Consider the following 24,435-nt stretch of genomic DNA (forward strand, 5'->3'; position numbering starts at 1 on the left):
CCGGTGTGTGCGTGCATGCGTGTGCACAGAAGTGCTGGGGTCAGAAACGGCTGCCACTACCTTCGAGCTGCTCCGGAGCAAGGGAGCCCTGCCGGCGGTGCTGGGTGCCAGGGTGCATGGTGGCTGGAGCTCATACTCCCTTAACAAGCATTAAACACCAAGGGTTTGGACCATCTTACATTGCTGTTTTCATGCTAAATACTTTCACCAATTTTATTTCCCCAGTTTTATAATTTGCCTTTTTTTTTGGCGGGGTCCATCCCATTTGAAGTGATTAATAAGCATAGTTATATATGCGTCCGTGCTGCCCCCGGAAATCTGAGGCCTTAATTCAAAGCACAGTGGGACACCTTGAGCTCTACTGCTGGCCCTGTGGATTAATGGGCCTGGTGATGCTCACCAGGTGACGCTACCATGCAGGTAGGGGTGGGCCACTAAGGCTTCTGGAGATGCAAACATCATTGAACTGCATGAGGCCATCAGTAGAACAAATGTCAGAGAGCCACTGTGCAATTCCGGGAAGATCCTCAAGAGTAGTCTTGGCAGAAACAATGGCTTTGGGATAAAAATGGCAATAAAAATGAGACTAAAGTGACCTAGAAAGAGCAGGGCCATTATTACAACAGCATGTGAATCTGCATTTGCCTCCAAAATAAAGTGTTTTTCCCCAAGGCCAGGGCCCAAATGTTCCCAGAGGCTGCCCTGGGCTGGACTAAGGCTCCAGTGACTTTAAGCAGGTGTTTTCCCCTCAAGCCCCAGGCTGAGCATGCAGTTGATCCCTCCCTCCATCCCACTGCTGGCCTGGTCCAGGCACTGACTCCAGACTCAGTTTACCTGCCATTCTGGAATTTCCGCATGCAAGCAGCACTTTGTTGTTCTCCGCCTCTGCCTCTCTCATCAGCATTGAGGTGTTGACCACGGCTTTGTTCTGGATCTTTTTAGCCCTTCCATGTTCAAACAGGAACACATGATCAGGCCCTGGACCCCTTGCAGAGCACTGGCCAGAAACCGGCAGAGTGGGAGCCTTTCAGCTGGGGTGATTTCAGGCTCCACTATGTCGGGTTCCAGTGAACCATTAAGGCCAAAAGGGACTTAAGGGGCATCCATGGCTCAGATAAACATGAGCAGCTCCTCTGGACCCACAGCCCCACACTGATGTGTCTTGGGCCCTGAACGCATGGTCCTAACCCAGCCCTGGAGGTGCTCCTTGCTGCTCTGCATGTGCCTCAAGTGAGCGGGGTCTTGACGGTTAACTCTTGCACTGCCTCTAGTACCCCACAGGAGATGTGGGACACCCCCAAATATTTCATGGGACGAACTCATGTTCACACACATTACTGACTTGCTCTGTCTCTGAAATCAGAGTTTAACAGTGAATCCTGTGTTGTTGTTTACTATCTCTGACCACCTTCCTCCTTTCCCTGAGGAAGAGAGGGTTTCCAAGCCTTGCTCCCATGTCATACAGCCTGTGGCAGATTTGGGATCAGAGCCCAGGACTCTGTGCGCTCCTTCATGTGCATCACGTAGTCTCTCACATGAAATCTCCTGGCCACAGATTTGTATCTGATAAGCAGAGAGATAAAATTGACCTAAAGATCTGATCTTGTGGTCCAGATGCTGGCAGACATCTGCTGGTGTAACACATCTTGAGGCTGTACAGTGTAGGAAGACGCTAGTATGTCCTGAAATGCAAGAGCTCCCTCCCTGAGACGGGGCCAGAGGGAAGTAGTCACTACTTAGTGGCACAGAAACAGCTGTGGATTTGAGCATCCACCATGTGTCAGGAAGTTTGTGCTGATCTCCTGTGTTCTTCACCTTAACTCTGATGAGAAGTCGCCTCTCTCGATATGGGATGTGGCCAAGGGTTGGGGAGGGAGAGTGTCTTGCCCAAGTTTACATGGCTCGTAGGGCCAGATCCTGACTGACATACAAGCCCATAGGCTGACGAGTGACACATTACAGCAGGCGAAAGAGTTTCATTTCACTTGCCAGCTCCAGCTTCCCGGAACGCGGGCCTGAGAATTCCAAGCTCCCATCTGAGCCCGACAGGTGGGTCTCTGTGGTGGATTCTCAGTGTCTGGTGTGTGAAAGGGAAGGAGGAGTGGTGGTGGCGTGTGGCTTCTGCCCTGCTTAGAGGTTCCCTTGCCCTGGACCCTCATCTTTTTCAAAAGGGTCAGGAGAAGCAGGATCCAGATGCCTGCCTCCTGCCGGGACTAAGTGTGTGGACTTGCTTCCCTGGCCCCATTGGATAGAAGGAACCTGGTGAGGATGGACCCTCCTTGAGAAGAGAGATACCAGTGACTGTCAAGCCTACTCTGAAGAGTATAATCTGTCTGCGTGGAGGCCTGGAGAAGTGAGAATGAGCTCAGGGAAAGCCGCACCTGCAGAATTGGAGGGTAGGTGCCAGCCCGGGAGTTGCCTCGCACATACTCACCTTCTCCTATTATTAGCATAAAAGTCCCTTGTCTGCTACTAGACAATACCCGTGGGCCGTGTAACAAAGGGAGAGATATGTGAAAGGCCATGCTATTTGGAAACACAGGGAGACTGATGCCAATCACATCAGGATTGGGATCAATTCTCCTCCATTGATCTGAGTCCATGGTGCCTCTCCCATGCAGAGCTGGAGTGACCGAGTGATAGGCCAGGAGGGCCCCATGTCCCCAGAAATCATTCTGTTCAGCCTTCTCCTGGACCTCTTCCCCAACCACCAACCCATTGGGTACAAGAGTCCTGGAAGAAGTTGACATGTTTACAACTGAGAGCCACTAGGGATAGTAAATATTCATAACCATACCTTTCAGCATATCTTAACGTGGACAACGTTTCTTCATAGCAGATGTCAGCAGGACTTATGGCTGCTATCTGTAAAGAAAAACATTCCTTTTAGGTTGTGTGATTTTATAGGGGTTTGTTGTTGTAGATATTATACAGCTGACATTCATAGAGTATCTTGTGATTTACAGTATCGTTTAAGCTTTTCAACTCTGAAAACACATACAACACACATTTATAGCCTATACTCATCCCCTCCTCCCCATACACACACACACACACACACACACACACCCTGAGGCTCAAAGAAAAATCACATGCTTGAGGTCACCCACAGGACCATGGGAAGACCTGAGCCTGGAACCAACCCTGACAGGGTTAATTATTCCGGAATTCAAATGAGAAAGCAAGCTGAGGTGCACTAGAGGGAACACAGCTGCCCTAGTGGCAGTGCGTAATCTATGGAACTGGAGATCACAATCCAGAGCATGAGGGCCCGGGGAATAACCCTTCCCCTTGGTTTAGCCCTGTGGCTTTTAAGGCTCGTTCGTTTTTGTCCTTTGACAGCAACATTTTCAAGGGAATACTGTTAGCATCTTGTCTTTAGAAATAAAGCACAGGAGGTGTTAGGATAATTGTACTGGAAATGGGATTGGAGCCACAGAGGATCTAGTGCTTGGATGTTGGCTTTTCAGATTCTCTTTTGAGTCACCCCCAACCTCTTCCCAACTACATCTTTTTCTGTCAAAGTGTTGTAGTGCCCGAGTTAGGACCTTATCCTGCAGACCTGGAAGTCCGGCCCTCTTCAGGCATTTGCACAGACCTGCTCAGACCCGTTACTTGACTTTGTAGTCTAACATTCTGAGCATCTTATGGGCACTTCTTTTTTTCCAGGTTCTTGGGGGATGTCCCACTGAGACCCACAGGCCCTGACAGACAACCAGAAAAACTTGAAAATACTTGTAAAGGCTTAGGCAAGATTCAGTGATAGAAAGTAAGGACATCTTATGCTGTGAATTTGGGAGACAGTGTATAGAACAAGCCCTGAAGTGAGCATTTCTCTCCCAATGGGGACAGCAGATTGGAGGCAGGACGAGTTTACCTGGTTTTGTTCCTTCTCACACCTGCAGCTGAAGAGCCAAGAATTTTAATACATTCTACATTGGACCCACTTGGCAAACATTCAATAGTAAGTCTCAAGTCTTTGCTAAGATGACACAGTTCATCTCCTCTGTAATTAAACACCTGCCTCATGTCTCACACATAGTCAAACTGATTTCTAGTCTTGCCACGAAATGACCACTGATTTAGAATAGTACAACATTATCAGTGTTATTTGAAAAGCTGTATGTTTTTTCTGATAATAATAGTAACATATGTTCCTTGTTGAGAACCTAAAAACTGCAGAAAAGAATAAATTAAAAATTAAAATGAGCAATATTCGAACATCGTAGGAGAAAGAGTTCCCGGAGTCACGAGACATGTAGGAATGTGCTGCTAAATATAAAATGCGGCACTGTAGTACACCAAGCATAACAATAATAACAATGACAACAGCAGCAACAGCGGAATCAGTCTCACATGTTGTAAGAAAGTCATTTTACCAAAGTAGTTCTGCTGTTGCCGCCCAGAGCTGGCTGCAGCAGTTTGGTCAGAACAGAATCTCTGTAGGGAATGTGCAAGACTTTCTTCCCCATGGCTGCATCAGCTAGAGCACTGAATGAAAAAGAAAATACAAAACAAGAGATTAAAAAAATATATGTTGAGAAGAAATTTGCCTCCCTGGGAATAAGCCAGAAACACCCCCATCCCCTCTTTGGCCCCATAAACCTAAGACATGGCTCTAAAGAATATTCACCAATTGAGACACCTTCTGTACAAAGATGCCAAAGCAAGACAGCTAACCACATGAGCCACTGGATCAGTCTCTGAACTCAGCCCTGGAAAGAGACCATGACAGATAGAGGGAAGCTGATCTGAAGAAGGAACACACTAAACTTTGTGAGGAGACCCAAAGAGCCTGCAGGCTACTGTAAATCTGTGTATTAGAGGAGTTTCTGGAAAGAAGAGGGTGGCCAGCTAGCAGCGTAAAGGCCAGAATGGGGAGTGGGTTTAAGTCCTCTTCTTGCTTTTCTCTCACACTGCCTTCAGAAAAGCACATAAACTTAGGACCCTGTATGACAACACACCAGAGAAAGCATGAATAACTGTGTCAGTCCCCACCCCACTCCAGCCACTGCAAAGACAGTGGTGTTGTCATTGATGAGAGACTGATGAAAGTGGGGAGGAGGAGGGAAGCAATCCCATCTGTGGGAAATTATAATTACCAACAGTGACAAGAAATCTATAAAGTTATTTTAGCAGATTTGTAAAAGAAACAAAATGATCTTCTAGAAAGAAATACAGTAATTGAAATGAAAAATACAATGGACAGGTTTAACAGCAAGTTAGACACTTATAATTGGAATTACTGAGTGATCCCTGGGTGGCTCAGCAGTTTGGTGCCTGCCTTTGGCTCATGGCATGATCCTGGAGTCCTGGGATCGAGTCCCGTATCAGGCTCCCTGCATGGAGCCTGCTTCTCCCTCTGTTGTTCTCTGCTTCTCTCTCGAATAAATAAATAAAATCTTAAAAAAAAAAAACAACCAACCCTGGAATTAGTGAACTAGATGGTTCAAAAGAGATCAACCAGATTGCAGCTTGGAGACACGGAGATGGGAAACAGGCAAGGAAGGTTGAGTCACAGAGGATAGTGTGAGTAGATTTAAATGGTCTAGTTGAAATTCCAGAAAAGAAGAGGGAAAATGGGCACAGACGGTATATGAGATGTAATGGCTGAGAATTTCCCAATACTGATAGAAATCTTTAATCTATAGAGCTATGGAGGACAGGGAATTCCAAGCAGAATTAATAAATTCACACTCAAATGCAACATAATGAAACTGGAGAACATCAAAACAAAAGAGCTTAGGGATGCCTGGGTGGCTCAGGAGTTGAGTGCCTACCTTCAGTTCAGGGAGTGATCCCAGAGTTCTGGGTTTGAGTCCCACATCAGGCTCCCTACAGGGAGCCTGCTTCTCCCTCTGCCTATGTCTCTGCCTCTCTGTGTCTCTCATGAATAAATAAAGTTTAAAAACAAAAGAGCTTAAAAGCAGCTGGAGGAGGGCAAGATAAACTATATTCAAGAAAATAGCAATTAAACCACCAGGAGAAAGCAGGAGACTGTAACCTTAATGAGCTGAAGAAAATACTGCACATCTATAACTTTATACCCAGCCAAACTGCCTTCTGAGAATGAGGTGAAATAAAAAAATTTCAACCAAAAAAGAGAAATTGCCATCAGCAGGTGATCACTGAAGGAAATTCTACAGAATCTACTTCCACCAAGAGGAGACCAATTTTAGCAACTCTGAGGTTTAAGAAGGAGCAAATAAATTAAAAAAATGAAAACTGTGTAAAATAGAAATAATAATGTCTTTTAGGATTAGAGAAGAATAGAATTAACATACACATCAACAATCACAAATATAGGATGTAAATCCTTGGAAGGAAGAGGATAAAGCCTTTATTACTAACTAGACATTGACCAGTTGAACAGATTAAAAAGCTAAATAATAAAATATTTTGGATTTTGGTCTATGACAGAGGTAGCATAGAAAATCCACTGGGGAAAGGAAGCACTATTCAACAAGTCTAACTGGAAAAAGTGGTAATCTGTAAGTAAAAAAAATAAGGAAAATGATGCCTACCTTACACTACGCACCGAAGTCAACTCCGGATGGATAGGAAATTAAGCAAAATGTAGGGAGACAGCTTTTTTTTTTTTGTATATATTTTTTAATTGGAGTTCTGTATGCCAACATATAGTGTAACACCCAGTGCTCATCAATCCACCCAGTGGATTCTAATTTTCTTAAACAAGCCATAAAAAATGCAAAACAAAAATCATTATCATGATTTCTGCTCATCAGTAAACACCTTAAAGTGAAAAAACAAGCTACCTTTTGGGAGAAGATATTACTACATACCTGAGAAAGAGTAATAAAAAATATGTAAAGGACACCTAAAAATCAATATATACAAGAGTGTTCATAGTAACACTATTCATAATAGTCAAAACCTGGATACAAATGAAATGTCCATCAATAGGAGAATGGAGGGGCAGCCTGGGTGGCTCAGCGGTTTAGCACCACCTTCCCCCCAGGGTGTGATCCTGGGGACTCGGGATCAAGTCTCACATCGGGGTCTGTGCATGGGGCCTGCTTCTTCCTCTGCTTGTGTCTCTGCCTCTCTCTCTGTCTCAAATAAATAAATAAATAAATAAATAAATAAATAAATAAATGGATAAATGAATTGTGGCAAATTCCTACAATGGAATCTTATACAGCAATGAGAAAGAACTAATACACTACATAAGAAACATGGTTTAGTCTCACAGACACAGTCCTTAGTGAATGAAGCCAAATGCAAAAGATAGTGACCTCTTTATAAATGGTCACATTTAGATGAAAATCAATATAGTTAGGCAAAATCAATTATTAGTGGCAAAGATCAATTTCTTTTGGTGGGAATAAAAGCTAGGAGGAGGGTACGAGGGATCTTTCTGGATTTTGGAAATGTTTTGTTATCTTGAACTGGGTAGTAATTACACAGATATATGCATATAAAAATTCACTGAGCTGAACATTTAAGATTTGTGTACTTCATGTAATTTATACTTTGATCACTTAAAAAAGAACAAGATCCAAAAGACAGTATAATATTTACCCTTTTTGTACATTTTCAAAAATGAATGCCACTAACTAATAATATTCACAAGTGATAAAGCAAGGGTGAGAGAAGAAAGGAAGTGAGGGACAGAGAGGCGATAAGCAAAATTCAAGATGGCGGTTGCCTCCAAGGGAAGCATAGCAGAGAAATACCAACTGTTTCTTGGGTTGGGTGGTGACTTTACTAGTGTTTTTAGTTTTATTAAAAACTAGTAAGTTTAAAACATATAGGAGGACCAGGCATGAACCAATGATGACAGTGGGTCTTGAACCAAGGGTTTATTATGATCAATCTGATTTTGTATTTCTGAAATTATTTTTATGGTGGAAATAAATACCCATGCACCAATTATTTACCTGATAACAATTCCTAAATTGGTTAAACTTAAGTTAACTCGTGATCCTTCCCTCAGTCTATCTCCTTCAGATCCTGAGGATTTTTGTCTTTCACTTCCTGCTAAATCCACCAAATTAATACTGGATTGCTTGGTGAGGTCTCTGTCTAGGAAAACCTGTAGGAAAGTGCCATAAATCATGTTATTAGAGTGGTGGTAGGCTACCTATAAAGTTAATCCAGTTCACACTTTAAAATATTTTTTTCTAATTGTACTTTACATTCAAAAATATATAATAAAACAAATTAAAAGGCTACCTTGGGGGTGCCTGGGTGGCTCAGTCAGTTAGGTATCTGACTCTTCTTCTTTTTTTAAAAGATAGTATTTATTTATTTGACAGAGAGAGAGCACAAGTAGGCAGAGTGGCAGGCAGAGGAAGAGGGAGAATCAGGCTCCCTGCTAAGCACAGAGCCCGATGTGGGGCTCAATCCCAGGACCCTAGGACCAGGATCCTGGGATCACAACCTGAGCCAAAGGCAGGCACTTAACTGACTGAACCACCCAGATGCCCCAAGTGTCCAACTCTTGATTTTAGTTCAAGTCATGATCTCAGGATCGTGAGATCAAGTCCCTTGTCAGACTATGTGCTGGGCATGGAGCCAGCTTAGGATTCTCTCTCTCTACTTCTGTACTGCCCTCCTCCCCCTGCTCACTCTCTTCTCTCTCTCTCTCCTTCTCTCTATATATACATAAAAAAAGGCCATCTTCTTTACAATGACATTTCACAATAATACATTGCCAGGCCCAAATGTCTTAGTTGCTCCTTCTCAATTTTGCAAAGCTGTTTCCAGTGGTATATTAGATACCAATTACTTCTCTAGTATTTCTGTGATCAAACATTTTATTTTTTATTTTATTTTAATTTATTTATGATACTCACACAGAAAGAGAGAGAGAGGCAGAGACATAGGCAGAGGGAGAAGCAGGCTCCATGCACTAGGAGCCTGACGTGGCATTCGATCCCGGGTCTCCAGGATCGCGCCCTGGGCCAAAGGGCAGGCGCTAAACCGCTGCGCCACCCAGGGATCCCAATATTTTAAATAGAAAATACTGGGAAATCTGCAAAATAAGTAACTGTTCAGGACAGTGTGGTCATGCAGGAAAGGAAAAAGAATGTGGATTTTAGAATGTGACAGACCCCCTCACTGGTTACATAACCATAATTCTTTGTAGAATTTCAACTATTTCAGTTGGAAAACAGGGATCATAGCATATTATTGGAGTGTTAGGAGGGTAACAGATAAGAGAAGTAATGGTTCCAACCATGGTTGGCATACAGTAGTAGGTGTTAATATTATTACTGATAGCAGGAAGCAGAGTGTGACACTAGATCTCTACACACATTTTTCCAGTGGATTTCTTCCCTTGCCTCTAAAACATTAAGTTATAAAAATAGCAAGGCAAACCATATACAAGTTTTATGAGTGTTACTAACATTGTAAAATCATCTGAGTAGTACTTAATAAAGTTCTTTATTTTTTTACTTAAATTATTTATTTATTTATTTATTTATTTATTTATTTATTTATTTATTTATTTATTTATTTATTTAAGGGAGAGTGCACGTGCATATACAAGCAGGGTTGAGGGGGCAGAGAGAGTGAATAAGCAAAGGAAGGGTAAGAGGGAGAGAGAGAGAGAGAGAGAGAATCTCAAGCAGACTATCTACGAGTGTGGAGCTGCACATGGGGCTCAATCTCATGACCTTGAAATCATGACCTGAGCTGAAACCAACAATCAGATGCTTAACTAACTGGGCCACCTGGGTGCCCCTATATTTTTACTTTTTTTTTTATTTTTACTTTTAATCAAAGGGCAGTTGACATAAAACATTACATTAGTTTCAGGTGTGCAACATAGTGATTTGGCTATTATATAATTTACAAAATGCTCACCATGATGAGTGGAGTTATCATCTGTCACCATACAATGTCATTACAATATTACTGACTATATTCCCTATGCTGTACTTTTCATCCCTGTGACTTATTTTGTTAACTAGAGGTTTGTACCTCTTAATTGCCTTCACCTGTTTCACCCATCTTTTCAAACTCTCCCTACTGGCAACCACCAGTTCTCTGTATCTATGAGTCTGTTTCTATTTGTGTGAGTTTGTTCTTTGTCTTATGTTTTAAGATTCCACATACAAGTGAAGTCATGTGGTATTTTTCTTTCTCTGATTTATTTCACTTAGCATAATACCCTCTAGACCTTTCCATATTGTACTGAAAGGCAATATTTCATCCTTTTTTAAAGCTAAGTAATATTTCATTGGGTATATATACCATATGGTATTATTGGACACTTAAATTGTTTCTTTTTTCTTCTTTAGATTTTATTTATGAGAGAGAGAGAGAGGTGGGGGTGCTGAGACAGAAAGAGAAGCTGGCTCCCCACAGAGCAGGGAGCCTGATGCGGGACTTGATCCCAGGACCCTGAGATCACAGCTTGAGCCAAAAGCAGATGTTAAATGGACTGAGCTACTCAGGTGCTCCACTTAGGTTGTTTCTAAATCTTGGCTATGGTAAATAAATAGAGGTGCATATATCTTTTTGATTTAGTATTATCATTTTCTATCTATCATTTGGGTAAGTAATTCAGCAGTGGAATTACTGGATCATCATGGTATTTCTATTTTTAATTTTTTGAAGAGCCTCCACACTGTTTTCCATGGTGGCTGCACCAATTTTCATTCCCACCAACAGTGCACAAGGATTTCCCTTTCTCTACATCCTAGCCAACACTCGTTATTTCTTGTGTTTGGATTTTAGCCACTCTGACAGGTGGGAGGTGGTATCTTATGATTTTGATTTGCATTTCCCTGATGATGAGTGATGTTAGGCATCTTTTCATGTGTCTGTATGTCTTCTTTGGGACAATGTCCATTCAGATTCTCTGTCCAATTTTTAAGTCAAATTTGTTTTTTATTTTGTTTTTTGATGTTTATAAATTCTTTATGTATCTTGGATACTAACCTCTTATTGGATATGTCATTTGCAAATATCTTCTCGCATTCTGTAGGCTGCCTTTCCGTTTTGTGGATGGGTTCCTTTGCTGTGCAAAAGCTTTTTATTTTGATGTAGTCCCAACTGTTTATTTTTGGTTTTGTTTCCCTTGTCTGAGGAGATAGATCCAGAAAAATATTGCTAAGACTGTTATATGAGTATTTACTGCCTATGTTTTCTTTTTTTTAAAACATAGATTCGGTTATCACTTTTAGATCTTTAACCAATTTTGCATTTATTGTTGTGTATGGTGTTAAAAAGCGTTCTAGTTTCATTATTTTGCACATAGCTGGCCAGCTTTCCCAACACCATTTATTGAAGAGACTGTCTTTTCTCCCATTGTATATTATTTCCTTTGTTGTAGATTAATTGACCATAAAAGCATGGGTTTACTTCTGGGCTCTCTATTCTGTTCCATTCATCTACATGTCTGTTTCTGTGCCAGTATCACACTTGTTTACTATAGCTTTGTAGTATAGTTTGAAATCTGGGATTACAATTCCTCCAGTTTTATTCCTCTTTCTCAAGGTTGCCTTGGCTATTTGGAGTCTTTTGTGGTTTCATACAAATTCTAGGATTATTTGTTTTACAAAAAAATACTATTGATAATTTGATGGGGGTTGCATTGAATCTGTGGCTCACCTTGGGTACTATAGACATTTTAACAATATTTGTTCCTCCAACCTATGAGCATGGAATGTCTCTCCATTTATTTGTTTCTTCTTCAGTTTCTTTTATCAATGTCATAGTTTTCAGAGGATATTTCTTTTACTACCTTGGTTAAATTTATTCCTGTGTATTTTATTCTTTCTAATAGAATTGTAAATGGAATTATTTTCTTAATTTCTCTTTCTGCTAGTTCATTATTAATGCATAGAAATAGAAATATACAGATTATTGTGTATTAATTTTATATCCTGAAACTTTACTGATTTCATTTATTAGTTCTAATAGTTTTTTTGTAGTCTTTAGAGTATTCTGTGTATAGTATCATTTTACTGCAAATAATGAAATTTTTACTTCTTCTTCACTTATTTGGATGCCTTTTCCATGTCTGATCGTCTCATTGCTTTGGTTAGGACTTCCAGTATTGTGTTGGATAAAAGTGGCAAGAATGCACATCCTTGCCTTGTTCCTCATCTTGGAGGAAAAGCTGTTAGTTTTTCACTATCGAGTATGATGCTGGCTGTGAGTTTGGCACATGTGGATTTTTTTAGGCACATTGAGATGTTCCCCTTAAATCTACTTTGTTGAGAGTTTTCATTGTGAACACATGTTTTGTCAAAATGCTTTTATCTGCATCTGTTAGGATAATGATATGACTTTTTATCCTTCATTTTGTTAATGTGGTGCATCACATTTGATTGATTTGCAAATATTGACCCCTCCTTACATCCCTGCAATAAATCCCAATTGATATATGGGGGAGGATACTTTTAATGTATTGCTGAATTTGGATTCTTGAAGATTTTTGCATCTATATTCATCAGGGATATTGATCTGTAATTTTCTTTTTTCCTCAGCATATTTCTAGTCTCATATGTGAATTTGGAAGTTTTCTTTCCTCTCCCATTTTTTGGAATAGTTTGAAAGGATATTAACACTTCTTTAAATGTTTGGTAGAGGGACACCTGCGTGGCTCAGTTGGTTGAGTGTTTGACTCTCGATTTCCAAGCAGGTCATGATCTCACAGTTGTGAGTTGGAGCCCCATATCAGGCTTCATGCTCAGTAGACAGTATTCTTGAGATTCTCTCTCTCTCTCCCCCCTTCCCAATCATGTTCATTCTCACACATGAGCTCTCTCTCTCTCTCAATCTCTCTCTCTCTCTAAAATAAATAAATCTTTTAAAAAAATAAATAAAATAAATGTTTGGTACAATTCATCTGTGAAGCTATCTGGTCCTGTACTTTTGTTTGTTGGGAGTTCTTTGATTATGAATTCACTTTTGTTACTAGTAATTATTCTGATCAGATTTTCTATTTTTTCCTGATTCAGACTTGGAAGATTGTGTTTCTAGGAGTTTATCTATATCTTCTAGATTGTCCAATTTGTTGGTGTATAATCTTTTCTGGTAGTCTCTTCTAATCATATTTGCTTTTCTTTTGCTGCCCTTTAGATGTTCCTTTTATTATTAATTTTTGACATTTTAATTATTAAGTGTCTTGGTGTAGACCTCCTTGAGTTCTTCTTGTTTGGGGCTCTCTGTGATTCCTGGACCTGGATGTCTGTTTTCTTCCCAAGGGTGAGGGAAGTTTTTAGCTATTATTTCTTCAAAAAAAGTTTTTTACCCCTTTCTCTCTCTCTTCTCTTTCTGGGACCCAAAGAATGCAAAGTTAGTATGCTGGATGTTGACTCAAAAGTCTCACAACTTATGCTCATTTAAAAATTCTTGTTTTTTTAAATTGCTCTTCAGCTGGGTACTTTCCACCACTCTGTTTTCCAGACTGCTGATCTGTTGTTCTGTGTCCTCCAATCTGCTGTTGATTCCTCCTAGTGTCTGATTTTTCATTTCAGTTATTGAACTACTCAGCTATGATTGGTTCTTTTTATATTTCTCTTTGTTGGAGTTCTCACTGAGCTCATCCACTCTTCTCTCTAGTCTGCAGAGCACCCTATCATTTGAACATTTTATCAAGCAGATTACTAATCTCCATTTTATTTAGTTCTTTTCCTGATGTTTTGTCTCATTTTTTTGTTTGGAATGTATTTTTCTGTCTCCTCATTTTGTCTGACTCTTCGTTTGTTTCTATGTACTAAGTAGGTTAACTATGTCTCCTGGTCCTGACAGTAGTGGCCTTGTGTAGAAGGCATTATGTGGGTCCAGCAACACAACCCCCCCACTCAGTCAGCACAACCAGGCACTTCAGGGATGTCTGTTGTGTGAGCTGTGTGCACCTCCTGTGTAACTGGTATGACCACTGCAGGTGTAGTGGTGGGTAGAGCTGGCCCCCAGGACAGCTTGCTGAGAGACCTGACTGTAGCTGCTACAGGTGTGCTGGTGGTCAAGACTGGCTCCCCTCCTCCTTGGGACAGGAGTCTCTTTGGAGGGGTGCTTCTAGGGGTGGGTGGGTTTATCCACAGAGAAACACTAAGGCAGGGCAAACAGTGTTAAAAAGATGGATGTAAAATATCAGAACTGGCTCCTGCAAGGACTGACTGGTAAGGCTGAAGGAGATCAAGAAAAATAGCACCTGCCAGCACTCTTATTCCTTGAGAAAGTTCCTATAGATCTCTGATCCTCTGGCACATGCCCTAAAATTAGTCAATAAATCTTCTTCATGTATAACCTAGGCACTTTTTAAACTACTGCTTTTCTCCTGAGTCTCATAGTGTATGTAGGAGCATGTAGTATGTTGGCCCTTTGAGGGACTCTCAGTTTCTTATAGCTCTTCATCTCTCCCAGAGTTGAGTCCACTAATTTTCAAAGCCCGACACGGTAGGGCTTGTATTCCTGGTGCACAGTCTCCAGGGCAGGGGGTGCCTGATGTAAAGCTTGATATCCTTACTCAAGAAATACCTTGGTACCTATGATATCCTTCAGGCTTTGAGGGTCACTGTGCCTGTGGTTTGATTTCCAGCTAGCTCTCTGCCCCTCCTACTCTTTTCTGTCTTTAGTTGTGGAAGAGCTGTTCTTTCAGTCTCCAGAATGAGTTGGATCATGTGTAATTGTTGCCTGTGTGTGTCGGTGGAAGGAGGTGAGCTCAGAGCCCTCTCTGCCATCTTCTCAGTCATCCTTCAAAGTTCTTTAAAATGTAGGTTCCTCTCTAAGCTTCCTGGCATTCTTGCAGGATTGCCATTTGTCTTATTTTACAAACTAGGATGCTGAGACTAAGGATGAATAAATTATTTCCCAAAGTTCCAAAGCTGATAAACAAAGAGTCAGGTAGAGTTCAGTGTTTTCCCACTATTCCTGGTTAGAGCAGGATAATCTTCATTTATTACCATTTTACCTATTACTAGGGCTGTGGCTTTGGGAACAGAGATGGTGAAATCATAGTTAACTGTACTATTTACTCAGGCTTTGTAAATACCTTTTTCTGAATCAAACTGGTGATGATCTATTGTTTACTAGTTTACTGATATCTACCAAGAAGTATGGAGGAGAAAAAAGTGCTCAGTTTTGTGAAAAAATCTAGTTAATGGAGAGTTATATGGATTAGCTAGTTTCAAAGACTTTATCTTGCTACTTCCAAGTATCAGAAAGGTAGTTCAGTATCTGGCAGTTCTCTAGGCTCGTGGATCTGAAAGCTGATCATCATCATCCTGGGGAGCCTGGGTGGAGCAGGGATGTGGGGAGGTAGGAAAAGAGCAAGTACCTCACTTTCTCCTGTTTCTGACTCCATAGCCCATGGTTGGAAGTAGCCACCTTAACCTGTAGGTCAAATCTGAAAGGATTCCATAGTATTGACCAACTCATCATGCCACTGGGAACCCTTCCCATAGACCACGCTTGGTGGGAAACTGAGACAGTGGCCTTCCCGCAAGTCTCACCTGCTTGAACTGAATGGTAATGACCATATGAGACCGACTGCTGCTGGCGTTCATGTTGGTCGATGCTGTGGTCCTTATCTTTGTCCCTTGTTCCATCAGCCTTTCAATCTGTGCATAGTTCTCACAGGGCACTGACTTCAGGCCATCCACATAAAAGCCCAGCTGTTGATCTTCTCTCACTTTTAGTCTCTCAGGTTTCTTGGTTCTAGATAGCAAGTCTCTTATCTATGGAAAAAAGAATAAATAATGTAAACTTCAGAAAGGCAGGTATTTCTTTTTATTTCACTGTTAAATCTCTACCTAGAATATATTAAGTGCTCAATAAAAACTTATTAGATGAATGAATAAATGTTAATTTTCTGTAGGTATCAGACAAGCCCATAATTTAGGTAAGAAATGAGGGTAGGGCACTTGGGTGGCTCAGGTCATGATCCCAGGGTCCTGGGATGGAGCCCCACGATGGGTTCCCTGCTCAGCGGGAAGTCTGTCTCTTCCTCTCCCTCTGCCCCTCCCCCTGCTCATGCTCTCTCCATTTTTCTCAAATTAATAAATAAATAAAATCTTTTAAAAAAGAAATAGGGGAATGACAAACAAGAGGGAAACCTGTTGTAATTAATGATGTAAGCATAATTTTAAAAAATTCATTTCTAGTATTTTGTAGTATCTGGAGCACTCTAATCAGCCTGTGAACTCCCTTTGGGTGGGACCAGGGCTTTTTACTAGTGAATCCTGACATAGTTCCTGACATAGAAGAGGCACTCAGTGAATGATTTTTGACAGGACAGTGTAACCAGAGCTAGGCTAACAAATAATGTTTAATATGTTGCATGTAGGATGCTGCAGAGCTGCTTCTGCAGCATGATAAAATATTGGAATAGGTATGCATATGTGTCTGGCTTTCAAAAGGTGCCTCTAAAACATTTGTGCTTGAAACCCTTATTCTCTTCTTTTTTAAAAAAATATTTTAATTTACTCATTCATGAGAATACACAGAGAGAAGAGAGAGAGAGACAGAGACACAGGCAGAGGGAGAAGCAGGCTCCATGCAGGGAGCCCAACATGGGACTTGATCCCGGGTCTCCAGGATCACGCCCCAGGCCAAAGGCAGCACTAAACCGCTGAGCCACCTGGGCTGCCCCCTTATTTTCTTCTTGACATAAATATTTGCCTAGGAATCTTGCTAACCGTTTTATTTGATTACCAATTATTCCTTTGTGGATATTATAAAAATACATTATCCTAGCCCCTCTCTGAATTATAACAAATTCAACAAATTACAACAAATTCAACAAGTTATAACAAATTATAACTTCATTATAAATGAAGTCTTATTTTACTGAAAACAGTGATAAATGAAAATAAAAATAAATATTAGATAGTAACATTCTAAGTACCTAATATAAGCAGAAGGCATGATCTGCCTAGATGAGATCATGCTCCCATAAATGCCACCATCTTGAACTCTACTTCCAAGGGAAACTGATTCAATCCAAACAGTATTTGCTATAGTCAAACCTAACAAGAGAATATGGGTGATTCTTTGGATCTCATTATCAGAGATTTGTGAGATGTCCCACCTAGACCTTGGCTTTGGGTGAAAGCCCATGTTGCCTCTCACCCAAGAAAAGCTACTTCTGACAAGGCCAAGTAGATCCTACTGTGGGATTCTGGTAGAGTCATAGACCCCAGAGGGGTGGTTGGTGTTATATGGTGCAGAGATATCTAGATTGGGAACCTGAAAACCTGGATTCTCAGTCCTGGTTCTGCCTCCAACCTGGGAGTGCTTTGGAAAATCTCTTACTTTTCCAGTGCTCATAATAGGAGGGGGTGGATTCAATTATCTCTGAGGTTTCCCCCAGCTCTGGTATTCTATGGCCTTACATCCTAGAGCCAAGGCAAGATCACAGATTGAAACTCGGTCAAGCCAAACTAAGACAGTGGACAGACGGTGCCAGAGATAAGGAGACATCAAAACTGAGACAACTTTTGACATAAATAGGAAGCCTTTCCTCTAATGTAGAGAGTGTGGGAGGGGGCACCGAAGGCTGAAGATGGGACTGGATATGGCTTATCAGAAAAAAGCTAAGTAGATTTACTGGGATAGAGTAGAAGTGTGGGGGCCCAGAGACAAGGTTGGATCCTGGTGCCAGGACCCTCCAGGTTGTGCCTGGAGATCAAAATTTGTGACTGTCACAAGACTTTCTTCACTCACTAGGGCTTTGCTGAGAATCCCCTAACTCTGCCTCTATTTGGTACACCTTCAAATCCAACTTCACTCTGCTGCTAGAGAACTCTTCTAGAATCCCAATCTGATTATCTGATTTCCCTGTAAAACCCTCCACTGATTCTCCACTGCCTCCAGGACAAAGGCCTGTTACTTTTTGGTAGAACTTATCTTGAGCTTCATCTCCTGACATCCCTGCCATGTATACAACTCTGGCTATACATCTTAATGACTATTGCTTTAAATGCCATGCACTTTCCTGTACTTTTGGACTGGTCAAAACGAATCCTGCCCAAAGTGCCCCTAGGTGTGCCTCCAGCCCTCCTGCTGCCTCACCAAACTCATATATATTTCTTGAGGTCCAGTCTAAGTCCAGCATTGACCAATGTGGCCCAACATTCCAGGTAGTCATGGGTTCCCTCCTCTCCCTTGCTCTTCACCATTCATGCCACACATGTAATACATCACTGTCTGGAGAGGGTGTTGTAGTGTCCACAAGACTCCTCCATGGTAGGGATTAAGTCTTGGGATTAACCCATTCTCAGAGTCTGGTATGATGTCTAAAACATTATAAATACCTGATAAACTACACTTCAGTTGACTGTTGAAATACCTACTGGGAATATACCAGAGACTCAAGGAATATGAGAAATGGAAAGTTTCTTAGAATGTCAGGTGTTGATATTGGAGGGGCAAGATGGCGGAAGAGCAGGGTCCCCAAATCACCTGTCCCCACCAAAATACCTAGATAACCTTCAAATCATCCTGAAAATCTATGAATTCGGCCTGAGATCTAAAGAGAGACCAGCTGGAATGCTACAGTGAGAAGAGTCCGCGCTTCTATCAAGGTAGGAAGACGGGGAAAAAGAAATAAAGAAACAAAAGGCCTCCGAGGGGGAGGGGCCCCGCGAGGAGCCGGGCTGAGGCCGGGGCGAGTGTCCCCAGGACAGGAGAGCCCCGTCCCGGAGGAGCAGGAGCTGCACCAACCTTCCCGGGGGAAAGGGGCTCGCAGGGAGTTGGAGCAGGACCCAGGAGAGCAGGGATGTCCTCGGGCTCCCGGGGACACTAACAGACACCTGCGCCCCGGGAGAGTGCTCCGAGCTCCCCAAGGGCTGCAGCGCGCACGGCGGGGCCGGAGCAGCTCGGAGGGGCTCGGGCGGCGGCTCTGCGGAGGGGGCTGCGGGGCGGGAGCGCGAATCCACCAGCGCAGGCCCCGGAGCACAGGGCGCCTGGACACAGCCCAGGATCCGGCCTCCCCCGGGACAGGCAGAGGCCGGGAGGGCCCAGGACAGCGAGGACGCTCCTGCCCCGAGCTGAGCAGATCAGCGGCCCCGCCCCGGAGCCTCCAGGCCCTGCGGACGGAGAACCGAGAGCCCGAGCCCCGTAGTTCCTGCAGAGGCTGAATCCAGGCTTCCAGAGCTGCCATAGCAACTGCTGCTGTTCCTCCTGGGGCCCCACGGGGTAAACAACCCCCGCTGAGCCCTGCAGCAGGCAGGGGCAGAGCAGCTCCCCCAAGTGCTAACACCTGAAAATCAGCACAGCAGGCCCCTCCCCCAGAAGACCAGCTGGACGGACCAGTGATACTCCCCCGTGTTCCAATACAACTTGTTTTTGGCCACTCTGCACTGAGCAAAATGACTAGAAGGAAAACCTCACCTCAAAAGAAAGAATCAGAAACAGCCCTCTCTCCCACAGAGTTACAAAATCTGGATTACACTTCAATGTCAGAAAGCCAATTCAGAAGCACCATTATACAGCTACTGGTGGCTCTAGAAAAAAGCATTAAGGCCTCACGAGACTTCATGACTGCAGAATTTAGATCCAATCAGGCAGAAATTAAAAATCAATTGAATGAGATGCAATCCAAACTAGAAGTCCTAACGACGAGGGTTAACGAGGTGGAAGAACGAGTGAGTGACATAGAAGACAAGTTAATGGCAAAGAGGGAAACTGAGGAAAAAAGAGACAATCAATTAAGGGACCATGAAGACAGATTAAGGCAAATAAGTGACAGTCTGAGGAAGAAAAACCTACGTTTAATTGGGGTTCCCGAGGGCGCCGAAAGGGACAGAGGGCCAGAATATGTATTTGAACAAATCCTAGCTGAAAACTTTCCCAATCTGGGAAGGGAAACAGGCATTCAGATCCAGGAAATAGAGAGATCCCCCCCTAAAATCAATAAAAACCGTTCAACACCTCGACATTTAATAGTGAAGCTTGCAAATTCCAAAGATAAAGAGAAGATCCTTAAAGCAGCAAGAGACAAGAAATCCCTGACTTTTATGGGGAGGAGTATTAGGGTAACAGCAGACCTCTCCACAGAGACCTGGCAGGCCAGAAAGGGCTGGCAGGATATATTCAGGGTCCTAAATGAGAAGAACATGCAACCAAGAATACTTTATCCAGCAAGGCTCTCATTCAAAATGGAAGGAGAGATAAAGAGCTTCCAAGACAGGCAGGAACTGAAAGAATATGTGACCTCCAAACCAGCTCTGCAAGAAATTTTAAGGGGGACTCTTAAAACTCCCCTTTAAGAAGAAGTTCAAGTAACTCTGAACGTGAATGGGCTTAATGACCCCATCAAAAGGCGCAGAGTTTCAGACTGGATAAAAAAACAGGACCCATCTATTTGCTGTCTACAAGAGACTCATTTTAGACAGAAGGACACCTACAACCTGAAAATAAAAGGTTGGAGAACCATTTACCATTCAAATGGTTCTCAAAATATACCCTAAAAACTACAGAACACTTCTGAAAGAAATTGAGGAAGACACAAAGAGATGGAAAAATATTCCATGCTCATGGATTGGCAGAATTAATATTGTGAAAATGTCAATGTTACCCAGGGCAATTTACACGTATAATGCAATCCCTATCAAAATACCATGGAGTTTCTTCAGAGTACTACAAAGCTGTGTTCATCAAGACAGTGTGGTACTGGCACAAAAACAGACATATAGATCAATGGAACAGAACAGAGAACCCAGAAGTGGACCCTGAACTTTATGGTCAACTAATATACGATAAAGGAGGAAAGACGATCCACTGGAAGAAAGACAGTCTCTTCAATAAATGGTGCTGGGAAAATTGGACATCCACATGCAGAAGAATGAAACTGGACCACTCTCTTGCACCATACACAAAGATAAACTCAAAATAGATGAAAGATCTAAATGTGAGACAAGACTCCATCAAAATTCCAGAGAAGAACTCAGGCAACACCCTTTTTGAACTTGGCCATAGTAACCGGAGAAGGACAAACAGTGTATGTTCTCATTCATTTGGGGAATATGAATAATAGCGAAAGGGAATATAAGGGAAGGGAGAAGAAATGTGTGAGAAATATCAGAAAGGGAGACAGAACATAAAGACTTCTAACTCTGGGAAACGAACTAGGGGTGGTGGAAGGGGAGGAGGGCGGGGGGTGGGGGTGAGTGGGTGACGGGCACTGAGGGGTACACTTGACGGGATGAGCACTGGGTGTTATTCTGTATGTTGGTAAATTGAACACCAATAAAAATTAATTTATAAAAAAAAAAAAAGAATGTCAGGTGTTCTTATTTTAGAGATGAAGAAACAGAGTTCAGACAGAGTATCATCATAAACAGATATGAGTAGGAGGACCACACTGAGATGTCCACCAGAACTTGGTAACAAAGGAAATTAAATTGTCCTCGTAAAGTTATTGGTATGAGATAAAGGAGCCATACTGTCTTCTGACCTTTAGCAACTTGAAAGAAATAGAAACTTAATCAGTGACCTTAGCATAAGAACTCATTTGGAACTCACAACTATATGGTCAATTAATCTTCAACAAAGCAGGAAAGAATATCCAGTCAGAAAAAGACAGTCTCTTCAACAAATAGTGTTGGGAAAATTGGACAGCAGCGTGCAGAAGAATGAAACTGGACCACTTTCTTACATGACACTCAAAAATAAATTCAAGATGGATTAAAGAAATAAGTGTGAGAAAGGAAGCCATCAAAATCCTAGAGGAGACACAGGCAATAACCTCTTTGACACAGGCCATAGCAACTTCTCTCTAGATATGTCTCCCGAGGCAAGGGAAACAAAAGCAAAAATAAATGACTGGGACTTCATCAAAATAAAAAGCTTCTGTATGTCAAAGGAAGCAATAAAATTAAAAAGCAACCTACAGAATGGGAGAAGTTATTTACAAATGACATATCAGAGGGTTAGTATCCAAAATATATGAAGAACTTATAAAACTCAACAACTCAAAAACAAATAATCCAATTTTTAAAGGGACAGAAGACATGAACAGACATTTCTCCAAAGAAGACATGCAGATAGCCAACAGACACATGAAAAGATACTCAACTTCACTCATCATCAGAGAAATGCAAATCGAAACCACAATGAGATACTGCCTCACACCTGTCAGAATGGCTAACATCCAAAACACAAAAAATAACAAGTGTTGATGAGGATGTGGAGGAAGGGGAGCCCTCTGAACCAGTTGGTAGGAAGGCAAACTGGTGCAGCCATTCTAGAGAACGGTAGGGAGGTTCCTCAAAAGTTAAAAATAGAGCTACCCTATGATCCAGCAATCACACTATGGGATATTCACCCAAAGAATATGACAACACTAATTCAAAGGGATACATGCACCCTGATGTTTATTGCAGTATTATCTGCAACAGCCAAATTAGGGAAGCAGTGCAAGTTTCCATCAACTGATGAATGGGTAAAGAGGATGTAGTATGTATACACAATGGAATATTACTCAGTCATAAAAAAGAATGAAATCTTGCCATTTGCAATGGTGTGGATAGAGCTAGAAAGTATTAATGCCAAGCGAAATAAGCCATTCAGAGAAAGAAACCATACGATTTCACTCATATGTTGAACTTAAGAAACAAAACAAAAGAGCAAAGCAAAAATAAAGAGAGAAATCAAGAAAACAGACTCTTAACTCCAGGAACACTCTGCTGGTCACCAGAGGGGAGGTGGGTGGGGGGATGGAGGAAAGAGGGATTAAGAAGTACACCTGTTGTAATGAGCACTGGGTGATGTAGGGAAGGGTTAAATCACTATATTATACACCTGAAGCTAATATAACACTATATGGTAACTAATTGGAATTTAAATAAAAACTTAAAAAATTTGAATTTACTATCAACCTACAATGGTAATAAATGACACATAAAAGAACGTAAGAAACAAAATGGATATTTTTTTCAAAATGGATATTTTATTTCCTTGATATAAAGAGAAAAACACTCACAGATTTATTCCTTTAATAATATTTATTTAAGAATGATTAAGCATGGAATGCCTGGGTGGCTCAGTGGTTGAGCTTCTGCCTTTGGCTCAGGTTGTGATCCTTGGGTCCTGGGATCCAGTCCTGCATCGGGCTCCCTGTAGGGAGCCTGCTTCTCCCTCTGCCTATATCTCTGCCTCTCTCTGTGTGTCTCTCATGAATAAATAAATAAAATCTTTTTTAAAAAAAGAGGAATGATTAAGTGCAAGGCTTTGGATAGTGTTTGGGTTTACACAAAAACTATTAGGATATGTCTCTTATAAGAAATTTACAGTTTTAGATACCTTTGTTAATTCATACACTCAGTGAATATTCGGGAGCACCTATTCTTTTTTTTTATTTTTTTAAATTTTTATTTATGATAGTCACACACACAGAGAGAGAGAGAGAGAGAGAGAGAGGCAGAGACACAGGCAGAGGGAGAAGCAGGTTCCATGCACCGGGAGCCCGACGTGGGATTCGATCCCGGGTCTCCAGGATCGCGCCCTGGGCCAAAGGCAGGCGCCAAACCGCTGCGCCACCCAGGGATCCCGGGAGCACCTATTCTAAACCTACAAGTGTGTTGAGTATTGAGAGGGTATTTCCTATAGAAATGTGTTCACAAGGACAGGCAAATTGTGGCATGAGTGCTCAGTTCAGCCAGCCCCCTGTTTTTGTATGATCCTTGACATAAGAACATTCTCCACATTTTTAAATGACTGCAAAAAATCAAAAAGAAGAATATTTTATGACATGGGAAAATGGATAAGAAGAATAAGGGAAGAGAAATGCAGCTGAAATTAAATTTCCTGACAACTTGCAACCCACTGATAAACCCCGAGGCATGCAGAGTGTGGCAATCCCCAGAGAACCATGGCCACCTTACTGGTGATGTTTCATTAGAGACCAAAAGCAACCTTGACAATAGCCAGCCCTCCAAGGTCCCGAAGGCCTTATTTCTAACAGGCACCAATTCCTTAGAGACCTACACTGTCCCTAACCCTCTGGTCCCACGTCAAAAATGATGTGAAATTGAAGTTTCAGTGTCCTAGAAGAGTTTCACTGGTGCACCACCACATCAATCACTCATGCATCATTTGTGCCATGAGGGCAGAAGTGAATAGTTGCAGCAGAAACCGTCTGGCCATGGGATGCCTGGGTGGCTCAGTGGTTAAGCATCTGTCTTCGGCTCAGGGTGTGATCCCAGGGTTGTAGGATCAAGTCCCACGTCGGGCTCCCCACGGGGAGCCTGCTTCTCTCTCTGCCTATGTCTCTGCCTCTATCTCTCATGAATGAATAAATAAAATAAAATCTTAAAAAAAGAAAGAAACCATCTGGCCCTTTAAAAATAAGTTGGCCACCTCCTCTACTCTACTGGCAGACCAAGGTCAACTGCCTCAAGATGGATAGGGTAGCTGACCCTGGAGCTACCCTTGCAAGGGCAGAGAAGGGTAGATGTGGGAAAGAATGACATGTTCTGGAAAGGAAGGAGTTTCTGGGGCTGAAGGATA

At 42.0% G+C, this 24,435-nt stretch overlaps 1 protein-coding gene across 1 annotated transcript in view; it reads right to left on the reverse strand.

Moving 5' to 3' along the window:
• LOC129508961 (kinesin-like protein KIF28) overlaps window positions 1-24,435 on the reverse strand; it is a 68,815-nt gene that overhangs the window by 23,056 nt on the left and 21,324 nt on the right. Inside the window, exons 5-9 of the mRNA XM_055324282.1 lie at window positions 15,438-15,662; window positions 7,902-8,056; window positions 4,380-4,491; window positions 2,798-2,865; window positions 835-944 (exon numbers count right to left, since the gene is read on the reverse strand). Coding sequence (XP_055180257.1) covers window positions 835-944; window positions 2,798-2,865; window positions 4,380-4,491; window positions 7,902-8,056; window positions 15,438-15,662 — 670 coding nt within the window. The remainder of the gene's footprint in view (window positions 1-834; window positions 945-2,797; window positions 2,866-4,379; window positions 4,492-7,901; window positions 8,057-15,437; window positions 15,663-24,435) is intronic.

This window comes from Nyctereutes procyonoides, unplaced genomic scaffold (genome assembly GCF_905146905.1).
Source record: "Nyctereutes procyonoides isolate TBG_1078 unplaced genomic scaffold, NYPRO_anot_genome, whole genome shotgun sequence".
NCBI classification, from domain to species: domain Eukaryota; kingdom Metazoa; phylum Chordata; class Mammalia; order Carnivora; family Canidae; genus Nyctereutes; species Nyctereutes procyonoides.